General features: G+C 39.5%; 3 protein-coding genes across 5 annotated transcripts; 2 read left to right on the top strand and 1 right to left on the bottom strand.

The window, feature by feature from the left end:
* Window positions 1–4,613: 4,613 nt before the first annotated feature.
* On the top strand, window positions 4,614–7,181 carry LOC115665343 (actin-7). 2 transcript variants are annotated; one of them, XM_056303187.1, is made up of 5 exons: window positions 4,614–4,770; window positions 5,527–5,603; window positions 5,702–6,095; window positions 6,208–6,821; window positions 6,951–7,181. In XM_056303187.1, exons 2-5 carry the CDS (start codon window positions 5,544–5,546, stop codon window positions 7,014–7,016), a joined length of 1,134 nt encoding a protein of 377 aa, XP_056159162.1. In that variant the 5' UTR covers window positions 4,614–4,770; window positions 5,527–5,543; the 3' UTR covers window positions 7,017–7,181. The 2 variants fall into 2 exon arrangements, with proteins under 2 accessions (XP_056159162.1, XP_056159163.1); XM_056303188.1 differs by having other exon boundaries at window positions 4,627–4,770; window positions 5,517–5,603.
* A 4,429-nt stretch (window positions 7,182–11,610) lies between these two features.
* LOC115667148 (actin-7) lies at window positions 11,611–14,880 on the top strand. 2 transcript variants are annotated; one of them, XM_056303189.1, is made up of 5 exons: window positions 11,611–11,779; window positions 12,947–13,033; window positions 13,131–13,524; window positions 13,632–14,245; window positions 14,380–14,880. In XM_056303189.1, the coding sequence occupies exons 2-5, from the start codon at window positions 12,974–12,976 to the stop codon at window positions 14,443–14,445; spliced, it is 1,134 nt and encodes a 377-aa protein (XP_056159164.1). In that variant the 5' UTR covers window positions 11,611–11,779; window positions 12,947–12,973; the 3' UTR covers window positions 14,446–14,880. The 2 variants fall into 2 exon arrangements, with proteins under 2 accessions (XP_056159164.1, XP_056159165.1); XM_056303190.1 differs by having other exon boundaries at window positions 11,620–11,779; window positions 12,957–13,033.
* Window positions 14,881–16,732: 1,852 nt separating this feature from the next.
* Window positions 16,733–21,981, bottom strand: LOC115681943 (carbamoyl-phosphate synthase small chain, chloroplastic). The gene is made up of 10 exons (XM_030606055.2): window positions 21,804–21,981; window positions 21,492–21,624; window positions 18,863–18,951; window positions 18,730–18,790; window positions 18,581–18,648; window positions 18,341–18,469; window positions 18,153–18,262; window positions 17,712–18,059; window positions 17,357–17,522; window positions 16,733–17,123 (listed from the first exon to the last, which is right to left on the bottom strand). Exons 1-10 carry the CDS (start codon window positions 21,928–21,930, stop codon window positions 17,074–17,076), a joined length of 1,281 nt encoding a protein of 426 aa, XP_030461915.1. The 5' UTR covers window positions 21,931–21,981; the 3' UTR covers window positions 16,733–17,073.
* Window positions 21,982–24,824: the final 2,843 nt, after the last annotated feature.

Here is a 24,824-nt window from a genome sequence, read left to right on the forward strand (position 1 = left end):
CAGAATTTAGTGGAAGCATGTTAGTTCATGTGCTTTTTGATAGCTAATGGGAACTTCATTCTGTTTACAGGGAAGCAATTTAAAGCATTGTTTTCTTCCCCTTGGATCATTCAGGTCACACTGTATGATGCTAGCAGGAAAGTCTTGTTGAATAAATTTCTCAGGAAAGATGAAGTATTGGGAACTGGAAAATCGCTGGTAGTTGATTCTCACTTGGTCGATATTAGGGAGCATGTAGTAAAAGAAAAGGTACCAATGGGTTTGAATGATCGTGAACCATGTCACGCAGCTGGAGAAATGGGGACAGGCCATGGGGAGGTGGATGGTGCTAAAGTTGATCAATCAATCCTGGGAGGTCGCAGCATTATTGATTCATCCAATGCTATTCAGATGTTTCAATAACTTTATTGTATTCAGTTGTAGTTTTCCTTAATGCATCCTGTTTGTCTAGCTATGTCCTAGTGAATTACTAAAGAGGTTGTTTAGGTGGAACTGTGGGTATTAAGATGTTACTATTTGCACAAAAGCGAAAAAAACAAAAAACAAAAAAAAAACAAACCCGAAACCCGGCCCGGCCCGACCCGGCCTGGCCCGGACCTTGGGGTGTACGGTGAACAGGGTCTTGGGCGGGTCTGGGCGGGTCAAGCATGACCCTGTAGGTTTCGGGTCGGGTATCAAGAAAGGCCAACCCGACCCGACCCATTGACACCCCTACCGCTGATACTGACGTAGATAATTTTAATAATATTTTAATTTTTTTTCAATTTTATTATGATTTTTTGTTTTTTTTCCTTTTCTCTTTCTTTTCTTTTGTTTCATTTCTTCTTCTTTTTACCGATGATTGGCCACACGGCATAAGCGATGGCCGATCACCAACCATGCCCAAGTGGGCAAGCCTAGCCTGGGAGAGGGTCGTCGTCGCCCGCCACAAGCGAGGGCTAGCCCCGGCTACGTGAGGCGAGCCCTGGTAAGGGCTCCACTCGACAAATTTGACCTAGGCAAGGCCAGCCCTTGCCCTCGCCTGTGGCCGGTGACGACGACCCTCACCCAGGCGAGGCTAGCCTGTCCAGCCATCGCTTGTGGCTGGTGACCAATCATCGACAAAAGGAAGAAGAAAGGAAAAAAGAAAAAAGAAATAGAAAAAATAATTAAAATATAAAAAAATATTAAAATTTTATTAAAATTTGTTGCACGTCAACACCAGCCGTACCACGTAGGCTGCCTAGGGGTGATCGGTTCCAAGGTGGGTTGGGTCTAGACCTAGAACCTGAAACCAACCCTGTTATAACCAGTTCCCAATTTTTGGAACCTGAAACCAACCATGTTTTCCCTAGACTCTGTTTTAGAACCAACCCTGTTTTTCCGGTCCGGTTTCAGGGTCTACCCGATAACCTTTTTTTTTTTTTGTTCCTTTTTCCGGTTTCATTTTTTTCCTGCAAAATAATATAGGTAGCAATGAAACGATTCAAAGTAAAAAATGAATAACAAAAACCACTATCCGCCAAAAGTAACAATCCCCAAAATGAGCAATTGAAATTACAATCCATCAAAATCAACAATCCAAAAGCACTATGTGCCAAGACATAGTCCAATCGCATAAATCTTTAAGAGTCACATTTTCAGGGAATCTATTCAACATGTTTAGCTCTTTATTTTGCGCCATGATGAGACAACTCCTCACTTCTGTTTTCGAATGAAATATCCTGAAAGGAAAATCAAGAGACTTAGCAGTAAAGAATTGCTTTCACTAGAGAAATGTCTATATATCTTATCTAAATCACACAATATTTAGATGAATTTAAAGACCGTGCTGTTTCACTCATAATTGTGAAACAAATCCCAATATTAAACCGAAAACCAATTCTAAAACCGGTGAAGTAGGGTATCATGATCTAAGGTTTTTACTTTTTTTTAACATTATCTCAAAACTGGTTCTAAAATCGATTCTAAAACCGATTCGGGTTGGTTTTTACTTGGAACCGGAAACCGGACCGGTTCTAACCGGTTCCCAAAAAATGGAACCGGTTCCCGGACCTGTTTTTTAGGTCGGCCGGTCTGATTTCCAGGTAAACCCCTATCCGGTTGCACACACCTAAGGCTGCCAACGTCCACGTCAGAAATATCCTTGCCAAAATTTGCTGGAATGACTCAATTGACACTAGGTTAAAAGGTTTAGAACTAAATTGATTGTATTTAGAATTTTTCTAACACTTTTTCGTTTAAATGATTCTGTTCATATTTCGACTTTGATTTTCTACGGTCGTCTCATGGGGATTCGAATTTCAATCACCTGAAAAATCGAAATTACATTCATAACCTGTTGTTTAACATTTCTTCCCGTATTAGGCAGACTATACTCTTGACGATCAAATGAACTTTCAAGGCTGTATATAAGCCCGTGCAATAACTATATGTACATCAAATTCAACGAGTCCGAAAAAATTTCCCATCTGACATTATTATTTTTGGATCCTCTTTGAACCTAAGTTAATTTTTTCAGCACTAATCTTTTGACGAGTACGAAAGATACGTTTGTAACAAACTTTAGTTTATCAATATAATCATATAAAATTATTAGTCTATATCATCATTATAATGTTGAAGGCATAATTGCCCGACGGCCGGATTTTGCTTCATGTGATAGAAGACAAAAATTGCCGTCCCAAATAATTGAAACCCTAGCTTAGCTTGGAATCTACTTTTTCCCTTTACTGCGTTTTGTTTTTATTTTATTTTATTTTTACGTAATCATTACTATTTAGTTATTAAATGTATTCTTACAAAAATCATGCACAAAATAAATGATTTGAAAAATATTTTCCTAAAAATGATCAATTGTATCACTCGAAATAACTAATTTAAAAAAAATATGTTCATTATTGACAATAATTTTTCTTTAAATATTTTTGTAAACGATGAAAAAAATTTCGTTTATTTATTTTTGTAAGTGATATGAGCGATCATTTTCAAGAAAATATTTTTCAAATTATTTATTTTATACGAAACAAACAAAGCCATAGCATAGAAATTGACTCGATGGCAAACATGTGATTTAAGTGAAGAAAGGCATCCACGTTGTTGGACTCAAAACATAGTCGGACTAGTCAGCATTTTCATAATAACATAATCCTAGAAAAATATCGATACTATCGATTAATTATATTAAAAGGAAGAGAATCCGCTGTATATTCATTTTTCTATTGTCGATTTGACCGTGGTTTTCCCCATACAAAAGTGCGCATGGAACTTTTATATTAATTACATTTTCAATTCTGAAATTAGTGTTGATGTCTTATATAATTATACCACATCGACGTGCGCGCAACGAATATTGATTGTTATTTGAGAGGGTATTTCACGCCCGTTTAGAAGTGAAAAAAAAACTTCATTTATATCAAACTCACTCTTTGGAAAAAGGGAAAAATAAATTTGTTTTAAGTATCGAATATTATGAAATATTTAGGGTCAATATCGTTAAAATCTCAAACGGGCACTCGCGGCATATTTACTCCAAATTGATTTTTATCTCACGAGAAATTCCAAACCGGTATCTACACGACGTATTTACTTCGATTAATTTTCATCACGTGAAAAGTCCCAAACTGGTACCCCTGACCAAAATCTATCCCTCCACATCATATCCTAATTTGGATTAGGAGTACCAATTTGGAAATTTTTTTTCGGAAGTACCAATTTGGGATTTTTTTCCGAGACCAAAATTATCAAGGTAAATGTATCACGAGGTACCAATTCCGAAATTACAATGACATTAATTCAAAAAAATTGATATTTTAATACTGAGATGGGTTTTAGATGTTTTTTGAAGTTAACATGCACAAGTCACAAAATTCACGAAAATCATATTCTGCTCATGATTTTTTTTTTGGTCGGATTCTGCTCATGATTTTGGATTGTAATAGATTCGATGATTCTGGCCAATACTGCCTTTTTCGATTCACGGAACGTACTCATAATATTTAGATATTCTGATCTCCATTTTTTTTCTGTTAGGCTTTAATTATGGTGGATGTTGAACCATATAACATCGAGCAGCTCTAATTAATTTTAAAAAAGAACTAATTTACGAAAATCCGGTGGCATTAACTCAAAAGATTTGATATTCTAATATTTGGCTAGGTTTTAGATGTTTTGTGAAGTCAAACATGCGCAAGTCACAAAATCCACGAAAATTATATTGAGCACCTGATTCTGGTTATAAAATATTCAATAATTCCGGCCGATATTACTCTTTTCGATTCTCAGAACGTACTCGCAATTTTTTTGATTTTCGTGATCTCCAACTTTTTTTTTGTGCTAGGCTTTAATTTTTGTGGATGTGCAACTCCAATTAATTTAAAAAAAAAAACTGATTTCCGAATTTTCCGAATTAATTTTTTTTTTTTGGGTCGAATAAAAAAAATGGTTTTTTAGAATGCACAAATGCTGAGTGTGTGAGGGTGAGGGAAAGGCTGTCATCCAGGTCACCCTATCATTTCTCCTCAAATTTCAGCGGCTCTCTCTCTCTCTCTCTCTCTCTCGTTTCATTTCATTTGCATTTCGAATTCATTCCGAGCCCCTCTCTCTCTCTCTCTCCCTCTATATATATACGCACGCTCGCTTGCCACCTCCGTCTCTCTCTCTCTCCATCTCGATCGATTCTTGAAGCTCTCCGTCGCGTCGGGCCGTTGGACCAAGAGGGAAGCCGGAGCGCCGCCGTGTTCCGGAGGTGGGTCTTGGTCCTTCTCCGTCTCTCGGGCCTCCCCGATCCAGGTGAAGCCCCCGATCCCGGCGTTAAAAGTTCTCATCTTTTTTGTTGGGTTTGGCCTTAGATCTAGATGCCTGCGACCGTGGTTTGGTCCGTCCTTCTTCTGGTTTTTGTCTTTTCGTTGGTCGCCGGCGAGTTTTCCGTAGATCGGATCGGTTGTGGGAATGTTGCTGGGTTTCTGTTGGATTCCCAGACTTTGTTCGGCTGGTTTCTTGCTGTTTGCGGGCGTGGGTGTTGCCGATCTGTGCTCTGTAGCAATTTGTTTGAGTGAATCGAGGCTCAGCTCTATGGTTGACGGCAGATCTTGCTTCCCATTGAATATGTCTGGCTAATTGTCTCGTGCATGATTGGGTGCGTTGATCTGCCGGGTGTCGTTTTTACGTTTCTTGATCCGTGTGTGGTTTGATTGAGTGATCTGTTTGATTGTAGATAGATTCCATTCTTTCGGTTTAGAGAATTGTATTTTACTTGGAACTGTTGTTTGAATTTGTAAAGATGAACGGCGTCATCTTGAAGATACAGGACAATGAAAAAGAATTCTCCTTTTGGACCGGAAAGGAAAACGGATTCTTGATGCTTGCATTGTAAAAACGTTAATTTACTAAAGTGTCTGGAAGAAACCGAAAAATTATTGCTTTTGAATTCAGATCTTAGCAGTCAAGAGAAACATGTTGGAAATGTCGAGATGCTCTTGTTCATTTAGAGTGGCAAGTAATCTTTTGTGACTTGGTTGATCTCATTATTTGTGTAGCTATTTGCAGGTTAATATTTCTTAAAGATGGCCGATGCTGAAGATATTCAGCCCCTTGTTTGCGACAATGGGACTGGAATGGTGAAGGTTGGTCACTGCCATTATCTGCAAAAGCACATTAAGTTGATATTCCTGAATCTTGAAATATGGAGAGATAAATCGAGCTTGTTGTCGTATCTTTACAGGCTGGATTCGCTGGTGATGATGCACCTAGGGCAGTCTTCCCCAGTATTGTCGGTAGGCCCCGGCACACTGGTGTTATGGTTGGAATGGGTCAGAAGGATGCCTATGTTGGTGATGAAGCCCAATCTAAAAGAGGTATTCTTACCTTGAAATATCCGATTGAGCATGGTATTGTTAGCAACTGGGATGACATGGAGAAAATATGGCATCACACCTTCTACAATGAGCTCCGTGTTGCTCCGGAAGAGCATCCTGTCCTTTTAACTGAAGCACCTCTTAATCCGAAGGCAAACAGAGAGAAGATGACCCAAATCATGTTCGAAACTTTCAATGTGCCGGCCATGTATGTTGCCATTCAGGCTGTTCTGTCTCTTTATGCCAGTGGTCGTACAACTGGTGGGTAATTTTTCTCTTTTCCTCAATTTTGAGCCAGTTAGTCCTGCCTTTTTTTTTTATTTACTGAAGTCAAGTTTCCTATTTTTAAATATTCTTTATTTTATTGGAACAGGTATTGTGCTCGATTCTGGTGATGGTGTGAGTCACACTGTCCCAATCTATGAAGGTTATGCTCTTCCCCATGCCATTCTCCGTCTTGATCTTGCTGGTCGTGATCTCACCGATTCCTTGATGAAGATTCTCACTGAGAGAGGTTACATGTTCACCACCACTGCTGAACGGGAAATTGTCCGTGACATGAAGGAAAAACTGGCATATGTTGCCCTTGACTATGAGCAAGAGCTTGAAACAGCTAAGAGCAGCTCATCTGTCGAGAAAAACTATGAGCTGCCCGACGGACAAGTCATCACAATCGGGGCCGAGAGGTTCCGTTGTCCAGAAGTCCTCTTCCAGCCATCATTGATTGGAATGGAAGCTGCTGGAATTCATGAAACCACCTACAACTCCATCATGAAGTGTGATGTGGATATCAGGAAGGATCTGTATGGCAATATTGTTCTTAGTGGTGGTTCCACAATGTTCCCTGGTATTGCAGACAGGATGAGCAAGGAGATTACTGCTCTCGCACCAAGCAGCATGAAGATTAAGGTGGTGGCACCGCCAGAGAGGAAATACAGTGTCTGGATTGGAGGGTCAATCCTTGCATCTCTCAGTACCTTCCAGCAGGTAAATATTCGAATCTGTTCTAGTTCTTTTTACTTCATTCTTCTATGGTTCCTCGTTTAATTTATAATCATGTTGGCTTTTTGCTTGGCAATGAGTAATGACCAACTTGCTTTATGTTTAAATTTTCAGATGTGGATTTCCAAGGGCGAGTACGATGAATCTGGTCCTTCAATTGTCCACAGGAAGTGTTTCTAAATTCAATAAAGTCAAAGTCTTGGTGAGTCATTATGTTGGAGTTTCCTGTCGTTTCATGCGAACTCAAGCTTCATTACATAGAGATGGAATTGGTGGAGAGCATGTTGGGAGTTTTTTATGTACCATAGCTTTTCGAGAAGTATGATTCAGATTGTTATCGCCATGTCTGAGAAGCAAGGTTGTTGTAGTCCTCTCTGTATGTGGCGAGCAGAACATCGGTTTTGAAGTTGTTGCTAGTCGGCCAGTCTCTTTCTAGGATGTGTTAAGAGCTGGGAGTGTTGTTTTTTCTTTCTTACTTTGTTTGCTCATTTTGGTGATATATAAGTTTTTTTCCCCTGGAACAGTAATGTTAATATTGTGTGAGGAATATTGTATGCGGTTTGAGGTTGGGTACTCATCAAAGTTTCTCAGTAGAAATCTGTTTCTTTCTGTTATAATCTCCTCTCTTGTTTCAAATATTGCTGGCATTTTGGCCGAGACTTGCAGCGGATGTGTACTCAACATCTGCATGGAGATTCTTGATGTGATTTTCGCTCGAACTTGCTTTGTCTACATTGTCCATTAGAACCGAGAATTAAAAGAGTGCATCAGCCCGTCTGGGAAACGGAAGGAAATTTGATCGATTTGAGTTTGCTGTTATGCCTATGGTCATGTTAGGTCCCTCGTATGCATTGCCAGTGTCACAAGAGTATTGTGATGATGAATCAAAGCTCTCTCTTGGACTTATTTCTTACTAAATTTCCTGCTTCCCTTTCTTCTGCATTCTACAGATGTATTGTGAGGGTCATGGCAGGTTTGTAGAAAATTGTCCTTCAATTATGTGCATTAGAGATGCTATCATACAAGGAAAGTGTGTATGATCATGTACCTATTAGGGGTGAGCATGGTTTAGGTGGACAATTTCCATCTCAAAATCGGGAATCGCTCATTAAGGACTGATCCTGAAAAATTGAAACCGAGAACCGTCCGTTGGTTTCATGGATTCACCGGGAATCAGATCCCAAGTGGGTTCATGGAATCGATTCTAAATCCATACAAAATTGCATTCATTAATCAATACCATAATGAACCTAATTTCTATATGGGTATTTTTGCGGTTTCATCACGTAATTAATCAAGAAAGTACTGATTCTACACGAATACATTGAGACAAAGTTATTTTCAAGGGAAGCAAATCAGAAGCTATTCTCCAAAAAAACACATTTCATTACCCCATCTAATAATAGTTTGTCTTCTTAGCTTTCAAAATCATTGGAATTTGTGTAGGCATGTTACTTCCTGTGAAATCAAATAAGCAGATTTCACAATATAATTACAGTATGGAATTTTTAAAATATATATATACCGGTACGGTTCGAATGGCCTGGAACTAAGAATCGGACTGGTACTCACCAGTTCTTGTAAGTTGGAATTAAGAACCGTTGGTTTCGGGCCAGTCTAGTCCGATTCCAAGCGGTTCTCAATTCCCGGTTCTTTTGCACACCCTTAATACCTAATTTTAGCAAAAGCGAAAAAAATAAAAAAGTCACGGGTGCAAGCCGGCTGGCGAGCTCAGAACATTACTTGAGACTAAATTTCTTGTTTTGAAATTTTCAAAGTCACACACACACCACCCCCCCCCCCCCCCCCCCCCCAATTGCACAATTTTCAAGACAATCTTAAAAAGAATTCAATAACTCCCCCAAGAGATCCCACCGAATATTCAATTTGAATCCACAAATTTGAAAACCCTTGGCGCTTCGTGGTCTCTTGGACCACGTGGCGTTGCCCCTCGTTAGTGGCGCTCATATATTTGTTGATGTGGATGCGACTCCTCCTCATATATTTTTTTCCTTTCCTTCTTCTTTTTTAATATCTCTGTCTATTTTTCTCGTGCTATTTTGGTACAACTTTAAAAAAAAAAGGACAAAGTTACTAAAACAACTTTTAGAAAATCACGTATCCTTTGATTAACCACTAATTTAATTCGAATTTTAAAGTCTGAAGAATGTGTGCTTGCTCTTTTCTTTTTCTTCCAAGCTTGACCAAAAGAATTGGTTTTTTTTTAAAATATTTTTCGGTGTATTTTGTTATCCCCTCATGAGGAAAAGTTTCAAATAAAAATCCGAAGTGTTCTCATTTTATTAAAAGATGGCCCAAAGATGAACCTTGTGAAATCCCTTCATCGAGCATCATTACTTTTTGCAATTGCAATCTCGAATGGCGGGTTCCGAACACCGCCGCCTCACTTCGGGCAATCCCCCAAAGCCGTCGATGAGGTGGCCAACGTGCCATCTCTCTAGCATCCTGCTGCTTACGCTCTTCGCCATCACCCTCACGTTTCAGGCTGTGCTCCAACGCGGCTTCATCGGTTCATTTGAGCTCGAATATGTATGGGCCCACGTGACGACAGGTGCCGATCTTCAACTCCTCCATGCTCTGCTATGCGAAGATATATGGCGCAGGAGATGATGAACGATCGGTGAGCTGAGCTCTTATTTAAGAGTAAGTAGGTCACTTTAGAAACATTGGACCCTTTTGACAAAATAAGAGCACTTTGGGCTTCTATTTGAAATTTTTCTCCTTGGTATAAGTGTGGGAAATTCTAATGTTTTCTACAAAGAAAAATGGCTTTTTATTCGAATAGAAGATAATCGATTTTACTGTGAATCGGTTAATGATTATGAATAAACGAAAGTGCACATCGTTACCTTTGTCTTAATTTTGTTTTATCAAACTTAAGAATTTAGATTTTATTTAATTCCATTAGCCCCACACACATGCCTACGAAAGAGAATGTAAATGTAAATGAGGGTATTTTAATGGCCCTTTTCTCCAAGTGGGTTATAGAATTGATAGGCTATAGCTGTCGAGTGTTAAAAGGCTTCATCTCGTTGATAATCTTCTAAATACATGAAAGTGGGTTATATTGATTGAGTTGTTGACCGAGTATAAGGGAGAGTCCGTAGCTTTCAATGCTAATCTCATCTTCATTAGGGGCTTTTCCTTGGATCATCGGTATTTGGTTAATAGATAACCTCATCAAAGGAAAAGAATTTTCATTCCTACTAGGACCTCCGAGGCCTGTCCCCTATTTGTGGAGCCCGCTTCATAAGTGCGTTCCTTATTTTAATATGTCGGCATTTGCACGCTTCGCATTTCCAATTACCCTCGAATCTTTTTCTTTTCCGGAAAGAGGGAATACCTTCTTGAAGTTTTACATTCCGGTGATCCCGAGATCCAAACGAGAACCGAGATGAAACTTTTTAGGAATATGCTTAGATCCTACCTATGAAAGAGAAGGTAATTGTAAAGGAGGGTATTTCAATCGTCCTTTTCCATATAAGTTTACATAGAATTGATAGGCTATAGCTATGAAGTGTTAAAAGGCTTCATCTCATAGATAATCTTGGGTTATATTGATTGAGTTGCTGATCATATAAAAGGGAGAGTAGCTTTCAATGCTAATCTCACCTTCACCTACTTCCACTTGTTATTCCCTCTTTCATTTTTATTACTTATGTAGTTTTTCCCCTTAATTATATATTATGCGATTATTAAAAATATTTATTACTATGTTCTTGGCAATAATTTGACATAACAAAACATCTTATAGTGCACCATATGAGAATACAAGTTGATTTAAATGTAAAAGCAAATTTTGCATGCGCATACATTTAATTTAACTTTCATTTGATATGCATGAATTGTTGATTCATAACATGGAATGAAACAAGTGTCCTTCATGTAACATTATTGGTTACACTTAAAAATCGACAAAAAGGCCAATACCAATTTCCAGCCAAAACGGAAAAAACTATTTTAATATCCAAATTTTGTAAAATAATTTGAAATAAATTTTTAAAAAATTACATTTACAATTTTTTAAGATTTATAATAGTTGGATTTCAAAGCTTAAAACTCAATAAGATCAAAGTTCAATTCGCATGAGCATCTACTTAAAATTTTTTAAGGCGAAATTAATGAGATTTTAAGTTTTCCCGAGTAATATTTTAACATCGAAAGCATATACAAGATTTTAAAGAATCGAAGTGTTCGATCTAAGTATAAGTCAACTCGGTTAAAAAAGGTGATGAATATTATAAAGATTAATCATATTTGGCATACCGCAATTGATCCGGGTGGATAGGCGAGATATCGAGCAGGCTTCACTCGAAGCGGCTTTCAAAACCCTTTACTCGATCAGTCGATCCCGTTCCTAATCAGGTCAGAGGAAGGAATTGTAAGGATTGGAAAAAAATGGGAAAATAGCACAACATCCCTATCATGGTGTCACCAATCAATTTGGAAAAAGGGTGTTTCATTCCATCTTGTGTGTGATCTTTGGCCAATGGAATTAGTGCCTTATACATGTGAACTTGCCAAATCTTTTCCTTCTTTTCCTTATTACCTAATCAATGAGAAAAAGGTATTAACAAAATAAAATAAATAAATAAATAAAATAAGGGAAAAGAAAAGGGAAAAGGAAAGAAAAGGGTGTGTGTGTGTGTGTTGGTGAGGAGGTGGGGGTGAGGGTGAGCCAGGTCACGCTATCATTTCTCGTGGTGGGAATGATTCCTTCCGCTCTTAAATTCCCAAATTTGGCCCCCCCTCGTCCCCCTGTCTGCCCTCAGTTCATCTGCATTTCAAATCTCTCTCTCTCTCTTCCTCTCTCTCGGTCGCCGTCTCGCTCGCCTCGCTAGCTCCGGCCGAGAGGAAGCCAGGGCCGCCGTGATCGGGGTGGTCGTCGTCGGCTTCGGTTCTCCTCCGTCTCCCGCTCCCGCGTAAGCCCCCGATCCCCGCGCTGCGTTTCCCCGCTTCTCGATTCGGTTCCAGATCTGGAAAGTCGCGATCTTTTTTCGGGTTTCGACGCGGCGTTCTCTTTGGTTCGCGTTGTTTCTCGGGTAGATCTGTGTCGGTCCGATGCGGTTCGGAACGTTGTGTGTGTCCCTTCTGGGTGTTGGAAAGTTGCGGGCTTTTTGTCCGGTTTTGGGTTCTCTAGCTCCGTGCGGGGTGCGCTTGTGTTGCCGATCTACGGGCTTTTGTCCGTCTGCTGGAGCGAATTGAGGCTCAGCTGCGTGGTGGATGACGGATCCTTTGCTTGTCGTTGGAAATGGCTTGTTGAGTGTCTCATGCATGATTCGAGTGCGTGGATCGGTTGGGTCTGGTTGCTGTGTTTCTCGATCTGTATGTGTGGTTTGATTCTCTGATTTGGTTTAGTTCTGGGTTTCTTATCTCGTGGTGGGTTTGCCTTGGCTGGAGTTTTTGGGTAGTTTCCAACTTTTTTGACAGTTGGCTGTGCGTTGCGTTTTAATTTCTGCTCAGAGACTTTGATCTTTCCTTTCGTAAGACATGGTCTGCGTCAAAAGCTTCTCTTTTTCGTTTGATGATATGGGATGATTAACAGAAAGTGGTATGGATTTTGCTGGAATTGATTGTGGGCATGCGGCAACTCTAGCTTGTTCTTCTTTTATTTCTCATGATCCCCTCACTTGCGGTAAATTGCAATGTCATAGACACCCAATCCATCGTCCCCAATATTAGTTGTCCAACCCAACAATGCAAACGCTTGGATGTCTGCTTCATTATGTGGAAATAGAGGCTCTGCATGATTTGTAGTGATCTAGATGGGGTGAAATCCTGAGATGCTTCTTTTCAAATGCTGGCTGGTTTTGAAGTTTAAAGGTTTTGGTGTTACATATTGTTGTTTGCATTTGTGAAGATGGAATAGAAGTAGCTTGAAGCTGCAAGACAAGGAAAATGATTTCTTGAAGTTTGAATTGTTGGACTTATGGTTCTAGATTTGTTGAAAGGAGAAAAAACAGAAAAATCGATTTACAATTTACAGCTTCTTGCAATTGAGAAGAATAATTAGGAATGTTGAAGTATTTGTTCTGCACATTTGAAGTGGCGAGTAGTCTTGTGCCTTGATTAAGCTCCTTATTTTGTAGCTACTTGCAGATTAATACTTTTTGAAAATGGCCGATGCTGAGGATATTCAGCCCCTTGTCTGTGACAATGGGACCGGAATGGTCAAGGTTGGTTGCTGCCATTATCTGTGAAAATTTAGCGAGTTGATTTTCCTGGTTTTCGAAATATGACTAGCTAAATGGTCTCTTTATTATTTGTTTACAGGCTGGATTCGCCGGTGATGATGCACCTAGGGCAGTGTTTCCCAGTATTGTTGGTAGGCCCCGGCACACTGGTGTCATGGTTGGAATGGGTCAGAAGGATGCCTATGTTGGTGATGAAGCCCAATCTAAAAGAGGTATTCTTACCTTGAAATATCCCATTGAGCACGGTATTGTCAGCAACTGGGACGACATGGAGAAAATATGGCATCACACCTTCTACAACGAGCTCCGTGTTGCTCCGGAAGAGCATCCCGTCCTTCTAACTGAAGCGCCTCTCAATCCGAAGGCAAACAGAGAGAAGATGACTCAAATCATGTTCGAGACTTTCAACGTGCCGGCCATGTATGTTGCTATCCAGGCTGTTCTGTCTCTGTATGCCAGTGGTCGTACAACTGGTACGGAATATTTTCTTTTCCCTCATATTTCATATTTCTAATCTTGCCCTTTTTCGTTTCAAGTCAAGTTTTCCCTTGTTAAATATATATATTTTTCATTGAAACAGGTATTGTGCTTGATTCTGGTGATGGTGTGAGCCACACTGTCCCAATCTATGAAGGTTATGCTCTTCCCCATGCCATTCTCCGTCTTGATCTCGCTGGTCGTGATCTTACTGACTCACTAATGAAGATTCTCACCGAGAGGGGTTACATGTTCACCACCACTGCTGAACGGGAAATTGTCCGTGACATGAAGGAAAAGCTTGCATACGTTGCCCTTGACTACGAGCAAGAGCTGGAAACTGCTAAGAGCAGCTCCTCGGTCGAGAAGAACTATGAGCTTCCTGATGGACAAGTAATCACAATTGGGGCCGAGAGATTCCGCTGTCCAGAAGTCCTCTTCCAGCCATCATTGATTGGAATGGAAGCTGCCGGCATTCACGAGACAACCTATAACTCCATAATGAAGTGCGATGTTGATATCAGGAAGGATCTTTATGGAAATATTGTGCTCAGTGGTGGTTCTACTATGTTCCCGGGTATTGCAGACAGGATGAGCAAGGAGATTACTGCTCTTGCTCCGAGCAGCATGAAGATTAAGGTGGTGGCGCCGCCAGAGAGAAAGTATAGTGTCTGGATTGGAGGGTCAATCCTTGCATCTCTCAGTACCTTCCAGCAGGTAGAGATTGTTTCTCGCAATTTGCTTTGCTTTAGTTTTTTAAACTACGTAGCTATTTGGTCTTTGTGGTGGTTACAATCATGTTTGCTTTTTGGCTTGGTACTAACCCACTTGCTTTACTTTCAAATTACCAGATGTGGATTTCCAAGGGTGAGTATGATGAATCTGGTCCATCCATCGTCCACAGGAAGTGCTTCTAATCCCAGCAAGGTCTTTGTTGGTGAGCTATTTGTTGGCTTTTTTCTGTCATGTCTTGCGAACTCAAGTTTTATGAAGTAGCGATGGAGTTGGTGAAGGAGGGCATGGTGGGAGTTTCAATGTACTAAGCTGCTTCAAGTATATGATTCCTCATTGTGATCACCCATCTCTGAGAAGCTACTTTGCAACAGTCCTCTCTGTATGGAGCGAGCCAAAAGTTGGTATTGAAGTTCTTGCCAGTCATAGTCAGATTTTGTCTCTAGTATGTCTTTTAGAGGGATTGGGATTGTGGTGCATCTTCTTAATTGCTCATTTTGGTCGTATATTAAGGTGTTTTTTACCCTGGATATTAATGTCGATATTGTATGAGGATTATATTCGGTTTGAGGTTTGTTACTCTCCTATGAACTTTCTGATTGGAGATGTTTTTTCTTTTCCTTTTCTACTTCTCTACCATAAATCTACTTATCTTGTCCTAAACGTGCTGTGCCATGCTGCAAATACACTCTAGCTGTTACTCTGCAGAAGGTTGTTGATCTTTCTTTCTCCTGGAAGTACTTTGCTGAGTATTGTCTGTTGGAATTGAGAGAATCGAGAAAATGAGAGCAAGATCAAGGGCCGACGACATCCGAGCTAAGTTTCACAGGAAATTATCTTTGTGCAATTTTCCGCCCAAATACTGATGATTGTTTGCGATTAGCAATCGTTATCATCATTTATGTTTTCATGCTTCGATGAGTGGTGTCAGGTCGGTTCAGGTTTCATTTGGAAGTTGCCCGTCGTAGCCGTAACTAGTTCTCAAATTTTTAAAATCTAAAATAGACATTACATATTCTAAAATTTAGAATCTACCACGTCACAGATTTCAGGGTTGGTTTTAGGGTCTTTTCAAGTTTACTTGTATTCTTAATTGAATGATTGTAATGAACTATCACCTCTATTGACCATCATTTGCTGGTATAATTAATTAATCACAATTTATATTTAGACACATGAAGAATATGATACGTTAACAAAATGGAAGTCTCAGTCATGGATATTAAAATAGTGGTTTTAGATTACGCATTTATCATTGGACGCTATGGAATACCGTAGGGTTGCGTGAAAACAAATAACAAGAAAAACAGAGACTTGTTCCAAGTGCTTGTCAGAATCGATTTCCCAATTTTCAGAACCTAAAATCTATTTTGCATACTTTAGAATTTGGAACCCGGAACTGGAACCAGTTTCCTTCAGTCCGGTTCTCTGGTTCTATTATGAAACAATGCTCATCCTCACATTTAAAGAAAAAGCAAAGGAAGAGATGAGGGGATGCCTTAGCGAGCGCTATCCTTCTGTTACAGGGGCAAAGCGGAAGCGGCTCAGCTGCCATAGATTGTGGTTTCATGAAGTCCTTTCATAATCCGAGTAACCAATAATTGTCTCCAAGATTGCTTGCGGAATTTGAGTAACATAAGGCTGTGCCCTCCCCCGCGAATACCATCTTCTTAGCGAGCTTTGCACCACATGTTTTGATGGGATCGCTCAAAACCGTAACATGGCACTGAACATAAACGTTTGGTAATTCAATGATTGCTGTTTCGCTTGGAGTGTCAAATACGAATGGGCTGCTCTGACAACAAAGCTGAACCAACTCCGCCCAGATTTTTGAGTATTCCCTAAGCATAATTCAACCAGTCAGAACGAAGTTACCATACTCATACAGTGAACCCACTTGGAATTATGAGCAGCAGTGCCCTCCCAATTTCGATTGACGATCTTTGAAGCAAAGTTAAATCTAGGAAAGAAGCAAATACAGTTCCTTCAGGCTTCAACCATCCATAAATGTTAGTAGTAATTCTCAAAACAAAAGTACTCGGGATTTCGCCCGTATAATATGTGTACGTTTATGGGAAACACACTGTGGGTACGATTGATAGTAAATATCTGTTTTTCTGTATGTTCTGACTTGATGAATAAAGTGAGTTAAGACTCGTATCAAACGCATAATGGAGTGTACTCAGCTAAAAGTGCCTTAATTCTGCACTCATTACACACGTATTTTCCATTCACATGATCAACTACAGTGTCGATTAGCATTTATACAAAGAAAATCTGGTCGTATCAAATCAAATACGCATACATCATGATGACAGACCAGTCGAGAGATTGAGGGAGAGAGAGAGAGAGAGAGGAATCAGACATCTGAATGAAATAAAGAAGGAAATGGGTCCTAGCAGCACTTTCTGTTAGTCTGGGAGCGGAACACAATCGACAATGATGCAAAGCTTGGTAAAAAGTAGTAAGATATGCAACACTGAAGAACAGCACATTCCATTACATTAGATGAAGAGTGAGTACAGCAGACAACTGGCTATATAGACACCTCAGATCAGATGCAGACACAACTGGATTACTTAATAGCTCCGTCCACATGGTGACTAGCCTGATACTCGAGGGATCCGGAGGACTCCTACGAAAATCCTTCATTTTTATCTAATAGCTAAGAAAAGTAAATGGCAGATAGATAATTTCTAGTGACTAATCCTTTCAAAAATTGGACAGAAATTTATTGAGAATTCCCAAACCATCTTCATCAATCAGCACCAGATGCGTGCCATCACCCCAAAGTGAGATAAGGATGATATCACTCAAGCAGCCTGTTTGGGTTGTTTCATGAGCTGTATAAATTCCCCAAAAGCTGTGGCAACAACGATAACTTCTATTAACAAGCAGTAAGAGTTCCTACTAACTACCATATTGAGACCTTTTTGAGATAGTTATAGAACATGGACCATTATTTGTATAATAATTTTCCTCAGTACAAAATTAATAAAACTGTTACAAATTTTATTCTGTGCTTTGGCCAAGATTTAGATGACCAATTGACATGAAACATGAAAGCAAAAGTATCACAATCAGCGAGACACTTACAGGTATCAGAATCATGTGGTCCTGGGGATGCTTCAGGGTGGTACTGAAGAGACATTAGCTTTAATGCAGGAAAGGCCAGGCCAGCACAGCTCCCGTCATTAAGATTTATGTGAGTCACTTCCACACCCTCTGGCAGTGTAGCAGGGTCAACTGCATAATTGTGATTCTGCAATAATACAAGAAAAGAAATCAGTACTCTTTCTGCAACAGATGTGCTGGGCTCTTTCGCTCTCTACGCTTCTTCATCTATGTTCCTCAAATCTATGAACTAGTCTCGCCACTTCTCTGGGGCACATATGTCCATATATCACAAAGTACATAAACGAGATCACAAAGTTCGATGAGAAGCACACACCTGAGAACTAATCTCCACTCGGCTATTGCGAAGGTTCCGGACTGGATGATTCCCTCCATGATGACCAAATTTCATTTTAAATGTTTTGCCACCTAGGGCTTGGCCAAGCAACTGATGACCCATGCAAATTCCAAAAACAGGGACTTTGCCAATTATTTCTTTGACACTTTCAACAGCATAAGGAACAGCAGAAGGGTCTCCTGGGCCATTGCTGAATAGAACTCCATCGGGGTTCATTTTCAGAGTTTCTGATGCTGGCCATGTCGAGGGGACTACGGTAATTTTACAGCCGTAGGATGCTAACCGCCTCAATATGTTCTGCTTGATCCCGAAGTCATACGCAACGACCTTCAATTGATTAAGAAACATAACGATACATTTCAAATTTCAATCAAATTGTACAAAGAATCACTGGTTTAAGAGTTTGGATATGGCACTGACTCGAAGTTTATCTCCACCCCTGCCACCCGAGTTGAACTCCCAGTCTGAGTTTGTTTTATCAACCCATTCATAAGGAGCATCACATGTAACCCCACTGATCAAATCGACACCTAAAGACAAGATAAAACTCAGTATTTCAAACTTACGAAATTCACAAGCCATTTTTATCCATTTAACCAAATTCTCACCAACGATGTCCCATGAACGTGACATTTCCAAAAGTTCCTCATCTGTCTTTGATTGTTCTGTGCTCAATACACCAATAAGGCTTCCATCTTGCCTTAATCTGCGGGTGATTGCACGTGTGTCGACGTCATCTGCAACAGAAATAAAGGCAACAACATGAGTTCAATGAACTAGTACAAAGTAAACGACTATTGGTAATTTATCTTGATAATTTTCAAAGCATTACGCCAGCTATGACTCACATATTCCCATGATATTCCTTTCTGCCAAATAATCACCCAATGTTTTCGTGCATCTCCAATTTGATGTGCTGCACAATCCAGGGAACTAAATCATGTAAAGTTTGGAGTCTTATTTTCACAACACCACAGGAAATGGAGGAGAAACTTGCCTGATACTTAAACTTCGAATGACAAGGCCGGCAAGGAAGCATTGCCTCGATTCTTCATCATCTGACAAGGAGTCAAAGGCTCAGATATTAAGCTACCACCAGAACGAGAATGCTTGGAAATATCTTCACTTACCGAAATTAACCCCAGTATTGCCAATATGTGGGTTTGTCATCAGGACAAACTGTCCAGCATAACTTGGGTCTGTAAGAATTTCTTGATACCTGAAATTCAAGGAATGACAGATGTTGGACTTCACAAACAAAATGGGGCAGAAGAACATCTCCATCTTGTCTGATGACACAGGATGGGAAAACTTAATTTGAAGAACGCTGTTAACTCATGCATGAGATCTCCAGCTATAAGCACGAGAAACTACCTAAAAACCAAGTTGGCTTGCTGAACAACACTTTCCAAATACTACGAAAAGAGTATAATCAAGAAAAGTGTTCTCCAACCATTAGAAAGCAATCTTACCATCTTGATATGATGAATAACTACAGTAAAAAAATAACAACTGAACAAAAACAACAACAAAGAGTCCTCTCATCTCCTATAAATCACTCATTCTGCAAACAAATTGCTTGAGAAATGATAAACACGCCAACAGTGAAGTTGAAACAGAACCACCTAAAACTAATTTATGAAGGTGAGATGGCTATCCAACTTGACAGATCACATGTAAGTCATATTGTTTTTTGCCAAATTTTATTAGGTTCTCTTTTATCTCGTCTTTTAAAAGTGTCTCCTGACTTTTCAGGAAACATCATTTCACCTTGAATGCATAAGTTTTTTTAATTGGGTCAGTTTCCTTTGGAGATTGTCAACTCTTATTGATAAACCAAAATGATTTTGCTACAGACAATTGTTTATACTCATTCTGAGCAATCTTTATCTGTCTGACTTTTTCTTTTGTGTACTTCTGCAAGGTTGTCACTTCCTCGTTTCCTTAAATAAAGAAATTTTGACTTTAGCAGGCTAACAATTTATGTTTTGAAGTAAAGAAGAAGCATGCACAATGGCCACTCAACTGGTTTAAGAGAGGAAAAACACTAGTACGCAGGTCATCGGCAAGAGAAAGAATACAAACATTAATTTCTTGGGCTTTTGACACCTATATGAGGAGACAAATCTTTTTCTCCTTCTCTCATGAAAGTTAGATCAACATCAATTTGAATGTAAGTCACTCCACTAACTCCTAATTTCTGCTTAGGGTCTCCCTCATTGTTTAAATGTCCTTCTCTGATCTTCTTTCAGATTACTAGAAACTAACTTTCATAGCCTAGAAAAGAAGTATGTAGCTGAAGAAGTGAATTCTGACACCTTACCAAGCCCAAGTGGACACACATGAAGTTTGTTTTTGACATATGAAGAGGAGAGCCCCCTTGAATTAGCATCGATATCAGAGATTAATTAGTTTCGATCTTAGTTATTTATATTAATCTGGCTATTACAGAAAGTCAATGCCGAAGCAGAGAAGAGAGATCTCCAGTATTGTGCCAATGAACACATGCAAAATGATCTCCTTTTACACTTACATAGTCAAATCAAAGATAACATACTTCATCATGACTTTTCTCTAGAAGATACTAAAGCTCTCTCATTATCTTTGCAGTTTAAAATAATTTATATTATTGAATTGGGGTAGATGTACATATTTAGTCCTTTAAGTTTCACCATTTGTTGGCTATCTAGCTTTTATTTTGTTCAAAAAAATCCTCTGATTTTCTAGGTTTGTGCGATTTAGTCCTTTAAGTTTTATTTTGTGCAATCAAGTCCTCTAACTTTCTCAATTTGTGCAATCAACTCCTTAGGTCAACCACTCTACCAAACTGTCAAATTCATTAATGACGAGACATTGCTTATGTGACAAAAAATGATACATAATGCTAATTTGGTGCCGAAAGAGCAACAAAACAGACGGGAAAAACAAGTAAAATGAGATCCTAATTTGATAGTATTAGTTACAGTGGGTAAATAAAGTACTTGATTGCACAAATCAAGAAAGTTAAGGGGATTGATTGCAGAAAGGAAACTTAGAGGACCAACTCGCCCAAATCCAAAAATGTTAGACTTCCATCAAAGCTTTCATGTATCTTGATTTGTGCGCATGTCTAATTAAGTTATGTTATGAGATCTATTTGCGAACAATGACGACGACAACAAATCAAATGTTGTCCCACTTATTGGCTATGTGAATCTTTTTACACCATTGTGCTTGATTGCGAATAAAGATTTTTGAAATATGCACAATCCAAATCCTTCCTTGACATCTCTTCCACGTGTTTTTAGATGTTTCCATGCTCTTTTATATCTATTATCCATCGCTGAACATGTCTCCTCATTAGACCACCATAGTTCCATTTCAATGCGATTAAATCATCCCAGCCAAGCTTCTCTCATCTTATCCTTGAATGAGGTGGCACCTACTCTCCCTCTAATAAGGTCCTCTTCCATCACATTTTTTTCTCAAGTACCCACACATCCGAAGAAGCATTCTCATTTCACTACGCTAATTTTTTTGCACATGTTGATGTTTAACTGCCATAAAGCATCGCTACGTTATTTATACTGGGAAATGCGTACAACCAATATCATATACCGAGAATTTCAAGTAGAAAATAAAAATGTATAAGAGGAATCCTCTTGTCTTGTACGAGCAAAAACAAAACCATGCATCCAGACATTCTTTAACAAATGTGAGGAAATTCATGTAACACTTACATATGACTAAGGAAACAACTTATTAAAAACATCTTAGTACCCGGTCAAGGAGGTGTTGAAAACAACTTCACCAACTTGTGTTCCGGAAGCCCCAAACGACTTGGCCCTCCAAACAGAACCATCCGCCAGGACCAGCCTCGCATCAGCCAGCTTCCAGGGCCTTTCTTGAACAGCTGGGGCTCAAAAAAGAAAAACCGGTCATATCATATATTACAGAACGGCGCAGGCATATAAACAAACACGTTGTGGGCAATCCGAAACACCTTGGAAACAGAACAATTCAAAGAACAACCACCACCCACAAGAATCACCCAGATGAAGTCAATCAAGAAAAAGGGATTGGAGTGGATACCAGCGAAGGCGTCGTGAGAAGAGGAGAGAGGAACTGAACATCTGACGACGAAAGGCCTGGACTTTGATGGGTTTTTCGTAGATGGGTTCGTGACGAAGCACCTCACCGCATAGTTTACTGTCGCCATTGCTCAAGCTCTCTCTCTCTCTCTCTTTCTATCTCTCTCCCTCTGTCTGAAGTTCGTTCTACGTAGTTGCCGAAACAAGTAGGACAGAAACCCTAACGAGATTTATAAAAAAAAATTATTAACTACCAAACAAATCTTTTGGCTGTAAAAAAATGCTTTTGTTTTTTACAAATAAAGATCAGTCCGAACCTTTTTTTTTTTGTCTCTTATAAAAATTACAAACTTTAACTTAAATCTCAAATTTAACTCAAATAATTTAAAAATTTATATCAGGAGGGGCAAATTTAAGTGTGACATCCGGAAATTTCGTAATTATATGTTTGTGACGTTAGAAATTTCTATGTTTGAAAATGATACTTAGATTTAAAGCTAAGTATTATTTTCGAGTTAGTATTCGTGTGGACGCGTAGGAATTTTCGTTGGATCGTATTTCGCGAAGCGCGGATTCGGATACGTAATCGTACCGAGTCCGACGTGTTTCATATTTAGACGTTGTCGTGTGCGTTAATCGTAGTGCGGTATTAATTAGATTACCGTCGTCTTGGTAATTAGTGGGCATTATTATTATTATTATTGTTTTATCTTAGTTAAGTAAGGTTATTGCCGTAAGAAAAAGAGGGAAGAAATCTGCTCAAAAATATCCTCTGGACTCTTATTTCCCTCACGTGGCTGTTGAAGAAGAGTTGACCGAATGCCATTTGTCCCCTTGGGCTAGACACCTAAGCCTTGGGTAATCATTTCCCTTGGCCAATACTCCTACGATTAAGCTGCTGATTTCTTCCACCTGGCCTTGATGAAGAGATAAGATGCCACCTGTGAATACAATGAATTTACCCACCCCTTCGAATACCTCTCCGTTTTCACTTTCGCCTGGGTAATTACCGAAGATCATTTTCACCCAAACCCATACTCTCTCCTTCACTTTCTACTCTCGCCATCACCGATCCAAAATTTCCGGAAGAGTTTTAACCTTTGGGGTGTTCAGATTCTGTTCAAGGTAAGTGAAAATTCTAGGTTTAAGCTAAGTAAATCTACTTGGCACTTGCAACTTGGTTGCTTGAGAAAGGTTATTTTGAGGTGCAATAGTGAGGTTGTGATGATGGTTGAATCTGTTTTGCTGGTTCTGTGCAAGTTCAAATGGATGTGATTTGTTTCCTTAAAGTATGGCGATAATATCGGCAAGCGGAACGATTAAATCGGAATGAGTAAGTGTAAATTTTGAGGTGATTGTTGGATTCTTACTATTGGTTTATGTATGTTTAAAAAGGGTAGAAAATCGTTTTACTCAAAGTGATGATTATGTTTATTGTGATACTCAAAGTGCTGATGATGTTTATTTGATTCTCCAAGGGATGTTTTTTTGTTTATTTTTTAAACTGGGCAGATTTTTAATCCTCAAAATTTGGTTTTGTGTACCTTGAAACTGCTAAGACTTTGTTATCAAAATCTGGTTCTGTGTACTTTTGAACCTGCTCAGACTTTGCTATCAAAATCTGGTTCTGTCCACTTTTGAAAAATATTCAGATTTTACTTTCAGACTTTAACTTCATACTTTACCTTCAGACTTTACTTTCAGACTTTACCTTCAGATTTAACATCCAGATTTTGCAGTTCAGACTCTACTTTTAAAATTGCTTAGACTTTCTTTGCTCAGATTTTACCGTTCATACTTACTATTCAGATTTTCTTGTTCATCAGATTTTCTTGTTCGATTTACTATTCAGATTTTCTTGTTCATAATTCTTGTTTAGGTTCTTGTTCGGACTTACTTATAAAACTGATTCAGACTTTATTGTTCAGAACCTACTTTTGAGTCTGAATTAGGTTCTGAGTCTGAATTTACTTCTGAGTCTGAACCCGCCTCTGAGTTTGAATTTACTTTTGAGTCTGAATTAGGTTCTGAGTCTGAATTTACTTCTGAGTCTGAATCCGCTTCTGAGTCTGAATCTGTTCCTGAGTCTGAACTTGCTTCTGATGACTCGAATTTGCTTCTGAACCCCAAATTGCTTATGAGCTGAGTTGCTACTGAGTTTGAAATGTATTGTTTCATGTTTAAATTGCTCGGATGATGCATTTCATGGCTTTAAAGTACAAAAACCGTGATGGCTCGGTATGGGACGGGCCAAAGCGGACTTTTGCATACAAATACTTGGTTGTCATGACTTGCATGGGAATAATATTAATTCCGTCGCCCATTTAGTGGTGTGTGATGATGCCCCGTGTGTCGGGATGCCCCGTTGGTCGGGATGCCCCGGGGAGTGTTTCGGGATGCCTCGGGAGTCGAGATGCCTCGTTGGTCGGGATGCCCCGGGTGTGTGCCGGGATGCCTCGGAGTTGGGATGCCCCGTTGGTCGAGATGCCCCGGGAGTGTTCGGGAGGATGAAGTAATGAATCTAATCGAATGAGCATAAATGTTTTACATCATGCTTGCGGTAAGTGAAAATATCATGGTATGTTGCATTATTCAGATTTTGCGGCACATCCAGACGGAAAAGGTATAACTTGCATTCAAGTTCTATGCGTATCGTTTGCTATGCATGCGTATGTGTTCAGGCCAGGGGTAGTGGTAAGCTGATTTTCCTAACTTAAAACTAGAGATTTCATTTGCTGGGCTTCGGCTCATTCCATCATTTTTTCAGATATGTAGGATGGATGTTCCACAGCCCCTACGTTTTGGAGTTCCTGTTCATTTTGATGCTGTTTATGAGGATGTGTTTGCGCCGGAGCTTGACGCTGTATATACTAAGTGTAGTTCTACGATATGGGTTGATGTGGGGCTTCCGGAATGGGTTTCTTATCTTTTTGTTGCTTGGTATTTCAACTTGGAGGGCGAGTTGATTGGCCCGTTGAGGGGCTTTGACCTAGACGATGGTGGTTCCGCAGCGGAGGGTGAA

The sequence above is a fragment of the Syzygium oleosum genome, unplaced genomic scaffold, assembly GCF_021117445.2.
Source record: "Syzygium oleosum isolate NSW1041296 unplaced genomic scaffold, Sole_v2.1 Sole_v2.26, whole genome shotgun sequence".
Lineage (NCBI taxonomy): Eukaryota > Viridiplantae > Streptophyta > Magnoliopsida > Myrtales > Myrtaceae > Syzygium > Syzygium oleosum.